This window comes from Trachypithecus francoisi, unplaced genomic scaffold (assembly GCF_009764315.1).
Source record: "Trachypithecus francoisi isolate TF-2019V2 unplaced genomic scaffold, Tfra_2.0 Lachesis_group4, whole genome shotgun sequence".
Lineage (NCBI taxonomy): Eukaryota > Metazoa > Chordata > Mammalia > Primates > Cercopithecidae > Trachypithecus > Trachypithecus francoisi.
This window is the reverse complement of record NW_022681469.1, coordinates 67,699,545-67,717,788: the sequence shown is the minus strand read 5'-3', so window position 1 is coordinate 67,717,788 and position 18,244 is coordinate 67,699,545. Positions and strand designations below refer to the sequence as shown.

General features: G+C 39.0%; 2 protein-coding genes and 1 non-coding gene across 6 annotated transcripts in view; 1 reads left to right on the top strand and 2 right to left on the bottom strand.

Moving 5' to 3' along the window:
- RUNDC3B (RUN domain containing 3B) overlaps positions 1-1,999 on the bottom strand; it is a 205,555-nt gene extending 203,556 nt beyond the window's left edge. For all 4 annotated transcript variants that reach the window (XM_033193874.1, XM_033193877.1, XM_033193876.1 and 1 more), the window contains exon 1: positions 1,481-1,999. In XM_033193874.1, the coding sequence (XP_033049765.1) occupies positions 1,481-1,602 (122 nt within the window). In that variant the 5' untranslated portion in view covers positions 1,603-1,999. The remainder of the gene's footprint in view (positions 1-1,480) is intronic.
- The window catches only part of ABCB1 (ATP binding cassette subfamily B member 1), a 220,523-nt gene that overhangs the window by 89,564 nt on the left and 112,715 nt on the right, over positions 1-18,244 (top strand). The gene's annotated exons all lie outside the window — the stretch shown is intronic.
- Positions 5,039-5,140, bottom strand: LOC117073896. Its single transcript, XR_004433443.1, has one exon. It is a non-coding gene; the product is annotated as a small nucleolar RNA U13 (small nucleolar RNA).

Genomic DNA, 18,244 nt, shown 5'->3' with positions numbered 1-18,244 from the left:
AAGTTAAACAGATGCCATAATACTTTACCACTTACAACTCAAAGTGCTGTAATAATTACATACACATATACAATCACAGTCAATGAAGAAGGTCTTCTTGCTAGATAAACATTTGTAATAATCCAAGCATTTTTTTAAAAGTCACTGTGAGTTATTGCATTTAAGTCCTGGAATTACAATCTGTATTCCACTTAAGATGCTAGACACATTTTCACACAAGAAAAATAACGGAAAAAATACGGAGAAATTGCAAAGGAAGAAAAAGTTTCATTATCATCTGCTTCTTAAGAGGAATATCTCTAGGTGATGATTAGGAGTCTGATGGAAAAAAGTAATTTTAAAACAATGGTTCAGAGAAGTTCCTAAGAAATTGATGCTTAGGGTTTCAATTTTTCTTAATACTCAGACATAAGACTTAAAGGAAATATATCAGCATGTTAAAAACCAGTTTTCTCTGAATACTGGGCTTATTATAAACAGTATTTATTTATTTATTTATTTATTTTTGATGGAGTCTCCCACTGTGGCCCCAGCTGGAGTGCAATGACGTGAACTCAGCTCACTGCAACCGCCTCCAGGGTTCAAGCAATTCTCCTGCCTCATCCTCCGGAGTAGCTGGGATTACAGGCGCCCCCCCACCACGCCCGGTTAATTTTTTGTATTTTTAGTAGGGACGAGGTTTCACTATGTTGGCCAGACTGGTCTCGAACTCTTGACTTCGTGATCCGCCCGCCTCAGCCTCCCAAAATCCTGGGATTACAGGCGTAAGCCACCGTGCCCGGCCCAATATAATTATTCTTTTAATGTTTCTATATTTTTCTGAAGTAAGGAAATACTACATTTACCGTTATAAAACATTAAGGAAAGGCAGGCCTTAGAATAAATAATTGACATAAAGACTAGGTATCCTCCACAGTCCCACTCTTAATAACAACTGCAGAGCCAGAACTAGCACTGTAGCTGAAAAGTGGATAGTACATACACGCTCACACACACAATGGCTGGCATGTAGTAGGCACTCAACTAACATGTGTGAAATGAAATGGGTGAAGATAACGTAAACAAGCCAAAACAACGAAATGCACTCTGATTTGGGGGCACTACAGTAAACAATCACAGTTACTACCACTTTATCAAAAGCTGGCTGACAGTTGAATGGGCATTAAATGAAAGAGCTCTTCCTCCCTGCCCTCCTCTTTCACTCTGACACTAGATTGCACATTCAAAACAAATCCTCCCCCAGCCCCGCCCCAAGCTCTACCCTCAGATACCTCCAGCACTGGAACTGACACAAAGTCCAGGGCTGCGGCGGTGTCCAGACACGGGCCCCTGTCCAAGGAGCTGCACGCTCACACACTCGGCTGGCGCAACATAGGCGGCAGCAGCCCATCATGCCCGGGACCCCCCAGGGACCCGCGCGCAAGCCCAGAGGTCTCAGCCCCGGCCGGAGGCTGGTTCCCCTCGCCCTGCGCTGCCGTACCTGCACACGGTGATGAGGTTCCTCCTCTCCACCGCAGCATTGCGGGAGCTCAGGCTTTTTTTGCCGCCTCCACCGCCACCGCCGCGGATCCCGCTCAGGCCCCCCAGGCTCCGGGAGGCCATGGCGGGCTTACCCCCGTGCCCCTTTTGTCTCGTGCCGCCCCGCACGCCCCCCACACCTGCTTAAGGGTGTTCTCGCTCGGTCCGCGACCGTGGGGGCGCGGGAAGAATGTAGGAAAGGAGCCTGGAGGAAGGAAGGGTGTGGAAGACAGCAAGGACTCGCACCCGGGGACTGACGGCTAGCCCTTGGCACCCGAGCTCCACACACAAGCACCACCTCCGCCCTCCGCGCGCCGCCGACTGCCGGGCTGCGCGTGGGGGTCGGCGTTGGGCGCTCTCCTCCTTCCCGAGGGACCTCAGCAGACGGCGCGCGCGCGAGCCCGTCGGCCCCTCACGCCCAACCACCCGCACTCCGCAGCCACTCGTGCCCCAGCCCAGGCGGCAGCAACTAGGGCCCCGGCCTCGCGTGCGCAGCCCCACCCTCTCTGCGCCTATCAAATCAACGCTACCCCCGCCGGATCCAATCGCGGCACCGGAGGGGCGGGGCCGGCCGCGGGAACCTTTAAAGCAGACTGCTCAAGCCCCGCCCCGACGCGTGGGCCGCTGTCAAGACGCCGGGCTCGCTCTCGCAGCCGGTTAGCTGCCGCCAGTAGCCACGCAGGCTAGCCGCGGGGATTGTGGGATGCGGAGCCCCACAGTGCTAGGGGCAGATTGCCACCCCTTGCCTGGAGCCAAGCTTTAACGGCTGATACCTATTTCCGTGGCTGCCGTAGCTTCAGTGTCTGCCTAGAAAGCAGCGCGCCGGCTCCCACACCCGACCCTGGGCCTGACTACTAAGAAGGGAGGAGGGTTCCTTTTGTCCTGACGCCCTCCCAGGAGCTAATAAACAGCAACACAATGGCCTGAGGAGAGTAGGGGGAATTGCTCGTAGAATCTCCTTCTTGGCGCGTGTGGTGGCGAGATTTCTTGCCCCTCCACACCATGTCGCTTTCATCTCAGCCTCCAGCGCAGCCCGCACCCAGGACTGACCGCCCGCCTAAGGAGGAGCGCGGTGCCAGTGTAGAGTCTTCTGGCGTCCTGGGCTCCCGGTCCGGGACTGGGAATAGTAAGCCCAGGAACGACGCGGCCTGGGTCCAGACGGGCTGCTCCGTCAAGAGTCCCGGAGCGCCCTCCTCAACGCGCGTGTTCGGAAGCGCCCCCTTGCTAGAGCTTCTCACTACCCTCCGCTTTACCTGCAGGAGGGTCCCGGCTTGGGCCAGGTCCTCTGACTCACCTAAGCCTACTGTTTACCTCCCTTTGCACCAATATGCCCAGATTTTAGAGTGCAATCCTAAATGACTTACTCTCCCTGTGGGACCTAGCACAGTGCTGCACACAGAACAGGTTCTCAATAAATGTTTCTCAAATTTAATTTGAAGTCACATTTGACATGATTTTTACTGAAATTTCACGGCTTCAGTGGCTCCAAAATCCATGTATCTTCCACCTCTGGTTTTGAAGTTTCTGTCAAAGAATGTTGTAGAGTATACAGTTTTGTGTGGCTCTCTCTTTTTCTTATATAGCATCGCTACTAATACAGGACATACTGTTACTCTTGAATGTTTTAACAACACACGTTTATGTAATAAAGCTGTAAATTCCTAATTTCTAAGGTTTTTAAAGTTTAAAAATCTGTTTAAAATAATCAAAGAATCATCCTTTTCAGCTACCATATCTAATTTTATTCTACTATTCTGTTTGGTAGAATAAAAATATATGGGCCAGGCACGGTGGCTCACGCCTGTAATCCCAGCACTTTGGGAGACGGAGGCGGGCGGATCACGAGGTCACGAGTTCAAGACCAGCCTGACCAACATAGTGAAACCCCCATCTCTACTAAAATTACAAAAATTAGCTGGGTGTGGTGGCACACGCCTGTAGTCCCAGCTATTCGGGAGGCTGAGGCAGGAGAATCGTTTGAACTCGGGAGGCGGAGGTTGCAGTGAGCCGAGACTGCATCAGTGCACTCCAGCCTGGGCGACAGAGTGAGACTCCATCTCTCTCTCTCTCTCTCTCTCTCTCTCTCTCTCTCTATATATATATATATATATATACACACACACACACATTCCTCTCTCTCTCGCTATATGTATATAAAATATCTCTGTCTTAACTAATGTGCTACCATAAATATTCATTCATACATTAAAATTTTAAGAAAACAATTTAGTCAGACTTTACACTTTATCTTTCAAGTTAATAAAAGCAGGGGAGTTTTCTGTATATGGATGTTTGTGACTAGTCAGCGCACTTCTTCCAGAACATTACTTGTCTACTCTCCTGTGACACAGAGGCTTATAAAGAGTTTTCTTCTCCTAGGAGGTACAACTTAACTTGTCTCTTCTGGATAGTCCAACAGTTCGGGTTCAGAATTAGCCATCAGGAAACAGATGCACTGGTTATGCAGGCAGTCTCAGCAAAATATTTGCACTGGCAATGACAAATACTACTCAAATTAATGTTGTTATTATTTAACCACAGATAAAACTGCAGAAGGAAAAGAGTGGAAAGCCATTAGTTATCAAGAAAATTTCTAAAACCCCATGCTTGGGTGTGTCGTGAGTGGGGGAGAGAACACACATGCCTCTGAAGCATTTATCAAGAAGATAAAAGTGAGTGATCACGACAGAATGAGAAACGTGAGATGTTACTATCCTCAAAATTGACTTCTAGCCTCCAGTACATTTTCATATTTGCACTGTGAACTATGACTGAAAACTTAGTAAAACCCCATCTTAAATGATGAGGTAATAGTGTTATTTTTCAAATGTCACTCTTAGCGGGATTTAGTTGACATATTGGTACTTGCTTACCAAGACTGCCATAAACAAGCTGTGTTTTTGTTTTGTTTTGTTTTGCATGTATGGCGTGTCATTACACTGCCACATGGGGGCCTTATTTGATAAGGCTTTTCTCACTTATCCTAAGCAGTATGTCCTGGGTCTCTTTCTCCCTCTAGATTACTAATCTGGATATTGTCAATCAATTTAGTCAGTACACAGAATAATACTATTATAGAGCTCCATGAGTTCCACATCACTTTTTGGATTTCTTTTGGCACCTTTTTCAATTATTTTTATTTATTTAAGCATTGCACAAAGGTTATTCAAAAATTTCACAAAGATTCACGATAAAAATTTTGAAAACAGTAGATACGTAAATAAACTTACAGGAATTCCGTAGAACTGAATGGGCAGAACATATCCATTCACCATTTCCCCAACTTCCTTCTTCTAATTGAAACAGACAAAATTACAAGTGCAACATATAAAATGTCCTCAAATATAAAATACTATAAAATGTAAATATAAAGTGCTATAAACCAGAGAGATTACCAAACCATAGTTTATTCTAGTCTCAGAGAAGTGGACTTTTTAAATATGCCATAAACCCAGCATCTGTACAAAAGAAACTAGAAACATTGAAGACGTAATTTTTAAAAATTTATATTTTACTTTGACGTCAGATGGGTAATATGCTGACATCATAACAAGGATTGAGTGAGGCACATCTCACATGTGTGTGAAAGTTCAGTCATCACGCTTATGAACCACAAATGGATAGATACAATTTTTTTCAAATCCACAAATCAAGTATCATCATAAGCAAAATCAAAAGCAAATAAGACCGAGAAAACATTTTTAAAACTCAAATCATAGACAAAGAGCTAATTTCCTCTATAAAGTACTCCTGCAGATCAGTAAGCACTGTTTCAGTGGTAAATGAAGGTGAAAGGCAAATTCCAGTGAGTAAAAAAGTCAGTGGGAAGTGAGTATCACACAATCTTAAAAAGTTGTGAAGGGGGAGAAAAAAAGAGTGGTGGTATGGGGGAATACTGAACAGAAGGATGTTGGTGTTTTATTGCTATTGTATCATTATTTTTCACAGAAGTGACTTGAGCATATTTTAAAGCTGATGCAATGAATCTACTGGGAGGGAAAGGTTAGTAATACAAGAGAGAGAAAAAAACGATCAGAAGTGAGCATGAAGAAAATGGATGAAAATTGCTTTAAAAAAAAGTCCATTCGAGAGTAAGTCAAGAGAAGCAGAACACTCAGGGGAGATACGGGTTTCTGCTGAGAAGAGGAAGCGGAAAGACCACTCCAAAGAATTGGAGAATGCACGGAAGTATTGGTCATAGAGCAAAAGTTTCAGAGAGCATCATGCAAGGGAGTGCAGACAGGGTCATGGGCAAGGAAGCGCAAGGCATGCTCATTAAGAGGGTATGGATGGTGAGATGGGTACTACAGGCTATGATAGACACATAATGAAGAGTACCTTGATGGATCTCATCAACTGTTCATTGAAAAAAGTCATTGGTTAAAGGCTGATCGAAACAAGGTGGATTTGGTCTTACAGTTTCTTTGAGGAGGGCAAATACTGACCCTCAGTTCAGAGGATATTTTTCTTTTTAAATTTTGTATCATGTAGAAGGGCGTTAACAAACCAGAAATTATATATAAACTCCAGACATTGTATGGATTGCATCAATTAATCATGAGAACCATTCTCTAAAGTAAGTGTTGTTAATATTCTCCCATTTACAAACAAAGAAACAGAGACTTGGAGACATTAAGTAACATAGAGAAAGTCACACAGTAAACGGCAGAGCCAGGATTGAAATCTAAAAAATTAGATAGAAAATCTATTATTTTTTAAATTTATTATTTTAAAGACAGGCTTACTCTGTGGCCCAAGCTGGAGTACAGTGGGTAATCATAGCTTACCTCGGCCTTGAACTCCTGGGCTCAAGGGATACTCAAGGGCTCAGCCTTCTGAGTAGCTTGGGACTACAGGCATGCACCACCACAGCTGCCTAATTTTTTTAATTTATTTTTTATTTTTTATTGAGACAAGGTCTCACTATGTTGCCCAGATTGCTCATGAACTCCTGGCCTCATATGATCCTCCCTTCTTGGCCTCCCCAAGTGCGGGGATTACAGGCATGCACCACCATAACTGGCCCATAATCTATTGTTTTTTTCTAACATGTTTCACTGCCTTTTTAAGAAAGTAACTCCAGATGAGGCTTAAACACAAAACTCCCATATTGTACACATGGTTCTTAAGAATCAAGAAGGATTTTACACAATGACCAATTGTGTCACTCATGGCATGTAGTCTCTAGATAATTCTGGAGCTCAGGCTTTCATTTTTTATTCAGAAAGTGTATTCTGAATCAAAAGATATGCACAATTTTAACCACAAATTAAATTTTTTCCTAGAGATGTTTTACCAATTTACATCCTACTAACAAGTACATAAGTTTTCTTACATTCTTGTTCACTCTAGGAACTATTGTTCTTTTTACTGCTTTTCCACATAACAAGTAAAGAGCAATATCTTTTTGATATTTTAACTTATTAGTGATGAAAATGCACATTTATTTCATGTGCTTATTGTTCATTTATGTTTTGCCTGTTCATGCCCTTTGCCCATATTTTCCAACAGATATTAGTCTTCATTATAGTGGCTCATCATCATATTTGTTTATTGTATGTATGGCAAATACTTCTCCCAGTTCGTTGTTTGCCTTACCTATGGTGTGAGTTATTTATAAAGAGATGTTTAAAATATTTTATATAAATGAAATTCATCAATATTTTCCTTTATTGGTTTTTCCTTTGATCATTTTAGAATAGCCTTTGCTCCCTCTAAGATTATATACTTTGTGGTTTCTTTTTTATATCAAAAATAGTTAAGCTATTTGCACTATATGAAAGTATGAAATTAGGATATAATTTCATTGTTCCAATGATTAACCACGGTCCCAATTCTATTTATTAAATCATCCGTCTTGGCCTTACTACCAATATTAAATTTATTATGAAATAATTAAATAGCAAGGTTGCATTTTAATAAAGAATTGTGCTCATGATAATAAATCCATAGAAACAGTTAACATTAATGTTTCACAACAACTTTTTTTCTGGATAGGTCTCCAGACATACAAAAGAGAAATATGTACTTAATTTTACCTAAATCGGTTTATTCTACACACAGTCAATATATTTTCTTATCAATATGTTACTATGTGTTTGTATTTGTTTATGTTTTGTTTCCTATAGAAATGTTGAATTTTTATGCAATCAAATTTTTGTTTTTTTAAATAATTTCTGGTTTTCACACAATGCTTAGAAAAACTTCTGTATGCTTAGATACACAAATGTTTACCAATTTTTCTGTTGTATTTATTTTTCTTTTTGCATTTGCATATTTGATATTTATAGAACTTATCATTGTGTAAGAGTCAATTGGTGAAAGAGCCTAATCTTTCCAAACAGTCAATAGTTATCCAATGCTAGTATCAAATAATGCATCCTTTCCCACTGATATAAATGCTACCTTTGTCAGGTACTAAATGTATACAATTTTATCTACTGCTGGATTTTCTATTCTTATCTATTGATTTATTATTTATGAGCTAGTGGTACCAAAATCTAATAAGTGGCAAAGCCTGGTAATTATTTTTAACATTTTGTAAGGTTAGTATTCCCCAGTTGTTCTCTCTCAGAATATTCTTAGGTAATTCTGGAATGTCTGTTCTTCCTAACATAAGAATCATTTTGACACATTTTTCTTCCCACCAAGAAAAACCTATAGGGATTCTGATTAGAATTGCTTGCCATTTATAGATAAGGTAAAATTAACATCTTCCCAATATTTGCAATGATCTAAGATGACAGTGTGTCTATTTCTTCATGTATTTTTTGTTTGTTTGTTTCACTTGGTGGCATTTTATAGTTTTATCATGGAGTTTCAGACTGATACTATGAGTAGGGTTTTTTGTATCAGTAGAGTTCTTTTTTTCCACTATACTTCCTAAATAGTTACAGTATTTACACAGGAAAGCTATACATTTTTGCACAATCACCTTTTAACGTGTATTTGTTGTTTTTAATAGATTTTCAGATTCTATTGGTTTGATTTTTATGCATTCAAATTTTTGTATTTTTAACTTTTATAATTTTTGTTTTCACATGAAGCTTAGAAAAGCTTTGTATGCTTTAGATTATAAAAGTGTTTACCCATTTTTTTGTTATGATTCTATTGGTTTTCCAGGCACTAGCTCAGAAAAGGAAAGACTAATGGTGAAGTTAGTGGAACACCACATAAATCTCTTTAACATTAAGAATTTGCTTTCATAACTGACATGTGGGAATACCAATTCCACAAAGTAATTTTCTGTAAATTATCTTACGCAACAGATTCAAATGTAAACTCTTTAGAAAAAAAAATCCTATTGAAGATATTTTGGCAAAGACTTTTAAACATCAGTTAGAAACAAGTTACTCGCCTGTAATCCCAGCACTTTGTGAGGCCAAGGCGTGTGGATCATGAGGTCAGGAGTTCGAGACCAGCCTGACCACCATGGTGAAATATCGTCTCTACTAAAAATACAAAAATTAGCTGGGCATGGTGGCATGCGCCTGTAGTCCCAGTTATTCAGGAGGCTGAGCAGAAGAATCGTTTGAACCCGCGAGGCGGAGGTTGCAGTGAGCCAAGGTCACATTATTGCACTCCAGCCTGGATGACAGAGCAAGACTCTGTTTAAAAAATAAACAAAAAAAATGAGTTACTCACAAACGCCTAAACAGGATTTTCAGCCATGAGATTAAGAAAATCTTGTTTTGATTTTTCCTATGGATAGACTAAATGAGACTCTTTCTCATAATTTTTAAGAAAATGTTCTCTCAGTAATCCATAAGGTTAAGAGAATTAAGACATTTAGGTACCAATTTATTATATCCATGGCTGAATTCTGCTTATGCAAGCTTAAAATATAACAAAATGACAATGATATTAATGATCGCCCCTTGAACTTTCAGTGTCAAAATATGTCAAAATGACAATGACATTAGTGATTCCCCTTGAAATCTCAGGGTCTATTTATTTATATATTAATATATATATACATGTGTTTGTATGTATATATAAAAATAAGTTTGCAGTCACTACGATTTCTGCTTAGCATTCAAAAATTGGACAGCGGCAACATTCAACTCATAAATTTGGCCAAGTATATTTACCTGTGTCAACCAATAAACCTTAGTAAGGAAAAGAAGAATATTGTGGTTGTCATTCAGATACTTGTCAAGCTTACCATTTTTTTTTTTTTTTTTTGAGATGGAGTTTGGCTCTATCACCCAGGCTGGAGTGCAGTGGCACAATCTTGGCTCACTACAACTTCTGCCTCCTGGGTTCAAGTGATTCTCCTGCCTCAGCCTCCTGAGTATCTGGGATTACAGGCATGTGCCACCATGCCCAGCTATGTTTTGTATTTTTTGTAGAAGTGAGGTTTTGTCATTTTGGCCAGGCTGGTCTCAAACTCGTGACCTCAAGTGATCTGCCCACTTGGCCTCCCAAAGTACTGAGATTACAGGTGTGAACCACCATGCCCAGCCAAGCTTACATTTAATTCATTGTGGTTTATATAATTGACCTTGACAGTGAGGTTAATATCTTCTCAAATATTTCTTGACAAAATTTGGAAGCCAATGTTTAATGGTTATATTAGTTTTCTATTGTTGTGTAACAAATTACACAAACATAATGGTTTAAAAACACCCATTTATTAGCTGAAAGTTCTGTAGGTCAGAAGTCTGGTGCAGTACAGGTGGGTTTTCTGCTCAGGGGCTCCTAAGGCTGAAATAAAGGTTTCAGCTAAGCTATGTCCTCAACTGGAGACTCTGGGAAAGAATCTACATTCCAAGCTCATTCAAGTTGTTGGTAGAATCCCATTGCAGTTATAAGAGTGAGGTCCCTGATTTCTGGCTGGCTCTTCACTGAGGATTGCTGTGAAGCCTATTGCATATGGCTTCCTCCATGTATCAAATTTCATGATTCAAATTTTTGACTTCTACCCCTAAGTAAAGAATTCTGTCTGCTTTTAAAGGGCTCATGTGATTAGATTTCACGTACCTAGATAATCTCCCTATTTCAAGGTCAACTGATTAGTAACCTTAATTACATCTGCAAAATCCCGTTGCTGTGCAAACTAATGTAATCACAGGAGTAATGCCAGGGAGCCAAGATCATGAGGACCATTTTAGAAATCTGAGAACCACAGTGGTGAAAGAAGCAATACATTCTGTACAGAGATGTATTTTAAGTGTCTGTTAACCTGGCATTGTCCTCCCTAACACAAACTATTTCTATTGATAGGCTTATAGGACTTTGGATACAGCTAAATTCAAAGAGACTATTAACCTCCTGGTAGTCTCCAAGACTATCAATCTACTGGTAGTCTCCAAACATTTGTTGTATTTACTCATTCAATAAATATTTTTTTAGTTGCCCGTTATGTGACAGACACTATGCTAGACTGTGGGTGTATAATAGTGAGCAAAAATTCCTGCTCTCATAGAGCTTAAGATTTGGATGGGAGAGAGAGGTATCAAAACCTAAAGAAAGCAACACATACATACTTTATACAGTGTGATAAATGTTCCAAAGGAGAGAAGAACATATAAAAGAAGTTGGGGCAGGACTCCAGGAGGCACTATTCCTATAGAAGATAATGTCAACAGGGCCTCTGGAGTTGGACAACACTGTTGCTCTGCAAGGGTGCCAGGGAAGGAAGTAATGATTGAACTCTGGTACGAAGAAAGAATAGGAGTGAACTAGGTAAAGCAACTCGTGGTGGGAGAAACTATCCAGGTAGAGGTAGGGCATGTACAAATGGCCTGTGGCTGGAGGAAATACACTGTGCCTGAAGTTAATGTGGCTGGAGCTCAGAGAGTAAGGAGGATCAGGAGGGTATGGCTAGACAGAGGCCAGAGAGGAAGATAGGATTTGTTTTATTCACAGACTCACTGATCATAGTAAACATTTTCATCTTTATCCTAAGGATGTTGAGAAGCCCTTGGAACAGTTTGAAACCAAAGGCTCACAAGATCAGATCTGAGTTTTGAAATGCTCCCTCTGGCTGCCATGTGGAGAATGGTGGAAAACATTAAGTAGAAAGTGCTGCCCCAAAATGATGTGACAGCACTCTGAATGCAAGATTTCTTTAGTTTCCCTAAAGAGTTAGGACTATTGTCTTTGCGATTGGAAGCTCTAGTTCTTGTTTTGAAACTGTAGTAGGTCCCTGATAATAGGTGGCAGTAATGTGCAATCTCATGTACTGAGCCTAGTTGTACTCTACAGAAGAAGACAAACAATAATCAAACACTCTGCTGCTTTTTCAACAATGTGCTGTGTTTTGCCTCAGATGAGAAGGACATACGTTGTCATTGTTAAATGTTTTCTAACCTTTAACACAGTAAGGTTCTTAGAAAACATCTCCTTTATAATATATGGGGATCCTTGACATACACATCACCAAAGTTTTGGTTTTCTGGGACATTGTTATCTTCTATCAAAAAGAAAAATACATTGGAGAACAGATAAAAATTTTTTGGACAACTGAAAATTTTTAAAGGGAATGCCTGAGTACAAGATTGCCTGTTTATGTGTGAGCTCTCTCTTCCCTTAAGTGAAATTTAGCAAACAGATCTGTGTCTTGAACCACTTAAAGGGATCCAAGTCAACAGATCTAGATAATCTCATTTTACTAATTTTGTGATTCCCAGATTGCAGGCTCAGGCAGAACTCTAATTTTATGGACTACATAGAATATATAACCCATATCAACTTATATTCCACTCCCGTGAGCTCATCTCCCCTCCCCTTGCCACATGAACCCATTCCCTACTAGGCCTCATCAATAATTTGTGCAAGTTTGCTTGCTATCTCTTAGATGAAGAGCTAGACCAATTCTAGCTGCCCTTATCACAAAAGAAGAGACCAATTGGTTTCTTATCACAAGGGAAGAGACCAGTTGGTCTCTAGACCAATTCTAGCTGCCCTTATCGCAAGGGAAGAGCATATATAAATGTCTCTTAGCTTTGCTCTTCATGAATTATATGACCATGGGAAAACTGTATAATTTCTATACTTTGGTTTTCTGATCTATAAGGTTGGGATAATAATGATAGTACATATGGTAATTGCATAGGAGCTGGGATAAGATAAATGAATAACTAATGAAACTCTTGATATTTACCTGGTGGGGAAATACCATGATCATAAACGAAACTCTTAAAACAGGGCTTGATGTGTAGCAAGTGCTGCACAATTGTTAGCTATTATCATTAATTGTCCTTCCTTAAGCTATTCTGGTGAATATCAAGTCTGGTGGCTTGGCAAGAGCTCCATAATTTTGACCTTAACATTGTTTCTGCTTAAAAAAGCAAAACAAAACCAACAAACAAAAAAACAAGAAATTGTGTCAGCTTCAGATTGCACAAAACATTCATCACTCCTTATCACATATTTCCCCTTCTTCATAGTCTTATAACAAATGCTCTATAGTCTTTCAGGTTTGATGAAAAGGGTTTCTGGGATTATCTTCATCCTTTTCTTATATATATATTCACTCTGCACAAGATGTTCAAAGCCTCACAAGGCAGAAATCCCAACAAACTAACAATAGCCCAGAATACTCATATTTAAGATATCTTATTATTCCAAGTAATAGATGATACCATTTTGGATATAAATAACACTCAGGTACATACTTTTAGAAGGTAGATGCTCATTATTTTATACCACTACTATAAAATATAACTTTATGTTAAAATCTACCTTAAAGCATCTTATACTAGGTAATAGCTATAAAAGTATAAATTGTACCTTCTATTTACTATGAACATAAGTATTAGCAAAGCATGAGGTTGTTATGTTCTCCTCAATGCTGGCTTTCTCAGTCTTCTGAATATCTCACCACCCCCTCAGTAAAAAATATTTGGTGGATTTTTACTTTCTGTAGTTTGTATTCAAAAATCATTTTTTTCCAATAGAAAATCAGATTAAATGTGCCTTTCAAACTTAACAAACCCTAGAGATTCTGATACGGCTTCTTGCCCTTCTTTTCCTTCCTCCTTTGATCACTTATTAATAGGCTATTTTAACAACTGTATCACACAAGTCTACAAATTATATTATCATGACATGTAAGGCCTTTTGCAACCTTGTTGGTACTACCCTCAAACTATATCCAGAATCTAAGCACTTTTCATTATTCCCACTATTACACTCCCCTGGGCTCACCTGCATCATTATAACAGCTTTGCAGCTTCCAGCTGTTTCTGCCCTTGGCTCCCTATAATCTGATTTCAATTTAGTAGCCAGAGTGATGAGATTATGTTACTTCTCTGCTCCAAACTCTTCAGTGGTTTTCTCTCTCACTCAGAGTGATGAAGTCCTCAAGACAGCCTACACACCCTGCAGGATCTAACTATATGTCACTTCTCTGACACCATCCCCTACCACTCTTTTCCTTTGGTTACTCCACTCCAGCCACACTGGCCTCTTGTTAACTCTCAGTGGACTAAACACACAGCCCAACCTTATTTATCCATTAATTGAGCCAATATTGATGAAGCCCCTACTCTGTGCAGAGGCTTTTGGGGATTATAAAAATGGATAAGATAGAGCTCCTTCCTTTGTGAATGTATAGTGTAACAGGAAAGTTAAGAAACAATGCAATAAGCATAAAAGGCAAGGCCGGGCTTGGTGGCTTATGCCTGTAATCCCAGCACTTTGGGAGGTGGAGGCAGGCAGGTCAGGAGATCAAGACCATTCTGGCTAACACGGTGAAATCCTGTCTCTACTAAAAATACAAAAAAATTAGCCAGGCATGGTGGCGGGCACCTGTAGTCCCAGCTACTCAGGAGGCTGAGGCAGGAGAATGGCATGAACCTGGGAGGCGGAGCTTGCAGTGAGCCGAGATGGCGCCACTGCACTCCAGCCTGGGTGACAGAGGGAAACTCCGTCTCAAAAAAAAAATAAAATAAAATAAAAAGCAAAACCATTAGTAAATATTATACGTACCTAAACAGGCTATTAAACTGGATATTAGCAGGAGAGACAGGAAACAGTGTAACAAGAATTAAAGCCAAAACCAGTAGTAATTGTAAATATCTAAACAGGCTAACTAGTAACACATCTCAGTTTGCTTTATTTTAGATTGCAACACTCTTGTTACACAAGCATTCATCTTGAAAAATATCTTTATATAATCTGATGCTTTGTGATGCATGGTCACGAACTAAAATGCCATAAACTAGAAAATGCTGTAATCTATAACATACAAATATCAGCCAAGCCTGTTTCCTTCCCTTTCTTTATTTCTCTCTCTCTTACTTTTCTTTTTTTCTTTCTTTTCTGAGATAGAGTCTTGCTCTGTTGCTCAGGCTATAGTTTAGTGGCATGATCACAGCTTATTGTAACCTCACATTTCTGGGCTTAAGTAATCCTCCTGCCTCAGCATCCCTAGTAGCTAAGAATACAGGTGCATGCCACCACATATGGCTAATTTGTTAAATTTTCTTTAGAGACAGGGTCTCTTTATGTTGCCCAGGCTTGTCTTGAACTCCTAGCCTCAAGCAATCTTCCTGCTTTGGCCTCTCAAAGCACTGGGATTACAGGCATGAGATTCTTCACTCATCATATTATAACTATTTTGGTTTATAGTAGAGAACTAGCTTCATAAAGTAAAAAAGAAATAAAATATTTAGAATTGTTTGTGCAAAAATAGAGGATATTAAATATTATCATAAAACCAAAGGATAATTTAACACACACCAAGTTTGTCTAGATTAATAGATAAGAATAAACTTTCCAAAACTGGTAATTTCCTTTTATAGATCCATTTTTGACTAAAGGGACATAGGTTTTATAGCTAAGGGAAGTATTTTAAAATAATCTCAACTTTTATTTTAGATACAGAAGGTATATGTGCAGGTTTGTTACGTGGTTATATTGTATGATGCTGAAGTCAAGGTTATGAAAGATCCCATCACCCAGGTAGTGAGCATAGTTCCCAGTAGGTCAACTCTTGCTCCCCTTCCTCTCTCTCTCTTTGATAGACTCCAGTGTGTACTGTTGACATCTTTATGTCTATGAGGACCCAATATTTGGCTCCCATTTATAAATGAAAGCATGTGGTATTTCGTTTTCTGTATCTGTGTTAATTCACTTAGGATAATGGCCTTGTTGCAGTAAAAGACATGATTTTGTTCTTTTTTATGGCTGTGTAGTATTCCATGATGTATATGTGGTACATTTTCTTTATTCAGTCTACCATTGATGGGCATCTTGGTTGATCCTATGTCTTTGTTATTGTGACTAGCACTGCAATGAACATATAAGCACATATGTCTTTTTGGTAAAACAACTTATTCTCCTTTGGATATATACCCAGTAATGGGATTGCTGGGCCAATTGGTAATTCTCTTTTAAATTTTGAGAAATTGAAAATCCTTGCCAGAGCAATCAGGCAAGAAAAAGAAATAAAGGACATTCAAATTGGAAAAGAGGAAGCCAAATTATCTCATCAATGATATGGTCTTATACCTAGAAAACCCTAAAGATCCCTCTAAAATATTTCTAGATCTGATAAATAAATTTAGTAAAGTCTCAGGTTACAAAATCAATGCACATAAATCAGTAGCTCTACTATGCACCAACAATGACCAAACTGAGAATCAAATCAAGAACCCAATCCCCCTTACAATGAATTAAAAAAGAAGAAAAGAAAAAAAAAAAAAACAACCACCAAACCCTAGGAATATTCTTAACCAAGGGGGTGAAAGATTTCTAAAGGAAAAACTATGAAACACTGCTGAAAGAAATCACTCATGGCACAAACAAATGGAAATACATCCCATGATCATGGATTAGAAAAATCAATACTGTGGAAATGATCATACTGCCCAAAGTGATCTAAAAATTCAGTGCAATTCCTATGAAAATACCAGCATCACTTTTCACAGAATTAGAAAAAACAATCCTAAAATTTATATGAAACCAAAAAGGAGCACAAATAGCCAAAGCAATCCTAAGCAAAAAGAACAAATCTGGAAGCATCACATGACCCAACTTCAAATTATACTATATGATTATGGTAACCAAAACAGTATGGTACTGGTATAAAAGCAGACATATAGACTAATAGAACAGAAGAGACCCCAGAAATAAAGCCAAATACTTAAAACCAACTGATCCTTGACAAAGCCCACAAAATCGTGATTGGAAAAAGGACACCCTATTCAATAAATGGTGCCAAGAAAATTGGATAGTCACATGTAGAAGAATGAAACTGGATCCCTATCTCTCACCGTATATAAAAATTAACGCAGCATGGATTAAATACTTATGTCTAAGACCTGAAACCATAAAAATTCTAGAAGGAAACCTAGGAAAAACTCTTCTGGGCATTGGCCTAGGCAAAGAATTTATGACTAAGACCCAAAAAACAAATTCAACTAAAACGAAAATAAATAAATGGTACATAATTAAACTAAAAAGCTTCTGCACAGCAAAAGAAACAATCACCAGAATAAATAGACAACCTACAGAACGGGAGAAAAAAATTGTAAATTATGCATTAAACAAAGGACTAATATCCAGAATCTATAAGGAAGTCAAGCAAATCAATCCTGCCACTCACTTTGTAACTCATTGAATCTTAGTTTCCTCTTCTTTAAAATGAAGATAATCTTAATACTACCTGTGCCAAGATTCAGTGGGAAAACCTGACTTCGGAGCTCCATAAAAATTAGTTGTTTTGTTTTCTATCCTCAAGTGTATTAGAAGCTCCTTTAAGGTGAATAATTAAATTTATGTCTATATCTAGCATGCTCAGTGCAATTGTTCTACAAATATTTGTTAAATTTAGTTGTTATAAAATTCTTAGAACTGGAATGCAGAAACCATCTGCAGCATGCTCTGAAAATCTAAAATAAAACAATACAATAAAAAACAGTTCCCTTGAGAAACTTCATACCCTGATTATTTTATTTGCAACAGATGCATAAAACTAAAACTCAAATCTGTGTAAATTAAGTAATTCAGACTTCCCGTAAGCACTTAAAAATACATTTTTAAAATACATGCTACATTCTAGCAAATACATGTGATCAACCTAGGTGCTTATTAACAGTGGATTGGATAAAGAAATTGTGGTACATCTATATTACGGAATTCTACACAGCCCTAAAAAAGAATAAAATCATGTCCTTTGCAGCAATGTGGATGCAGCATTATCCTAAGCAAATTAATGCAGAAAAAGAAAATCAAATATCACATGTCCTTATTTGTAAGTTGGAGCTAAACCTTGGGTCTTCATGGACATAAAGATGAAAACAGTAGAGACTTGGAACCTCAAAAGGAGGGAGGAAGGGAGGAGAGCAAGGGCTGAAAAACATCTTAATGGGCACTCTGGGCAGAAGCCCAAACCTCAGCATCATGCAATATAGAGCCTAGCCAAGCTCCAAGTTGCTGACAGAAGACTGGTGTGGTTGGATCATGAAGGAGTAAGGGAGAAGTGGCCTGAGTCATATAGAGGTAAGCAGAAGACAGATTAATGAGGACCTTTGCAATTGAACCTGAGAGCAGTGGGAAGCCCTTGCAGGCCTTACCCATGGGTATGATATGGTGCTATGTAGATTTTACAAATTACTTTGGCTGTTATGAAGGGAATGAATTAGAAGAAGACCAGAGTAAATGTGGAGAAACTAGTTAACCCAAGTAAGAGAAGATGGATGGTGGATATAGTGGTTTGGACAAAGTTATTGTCATTGTTGAGAAGACGCTGGATTCAAATTGGATATAGAGAGTA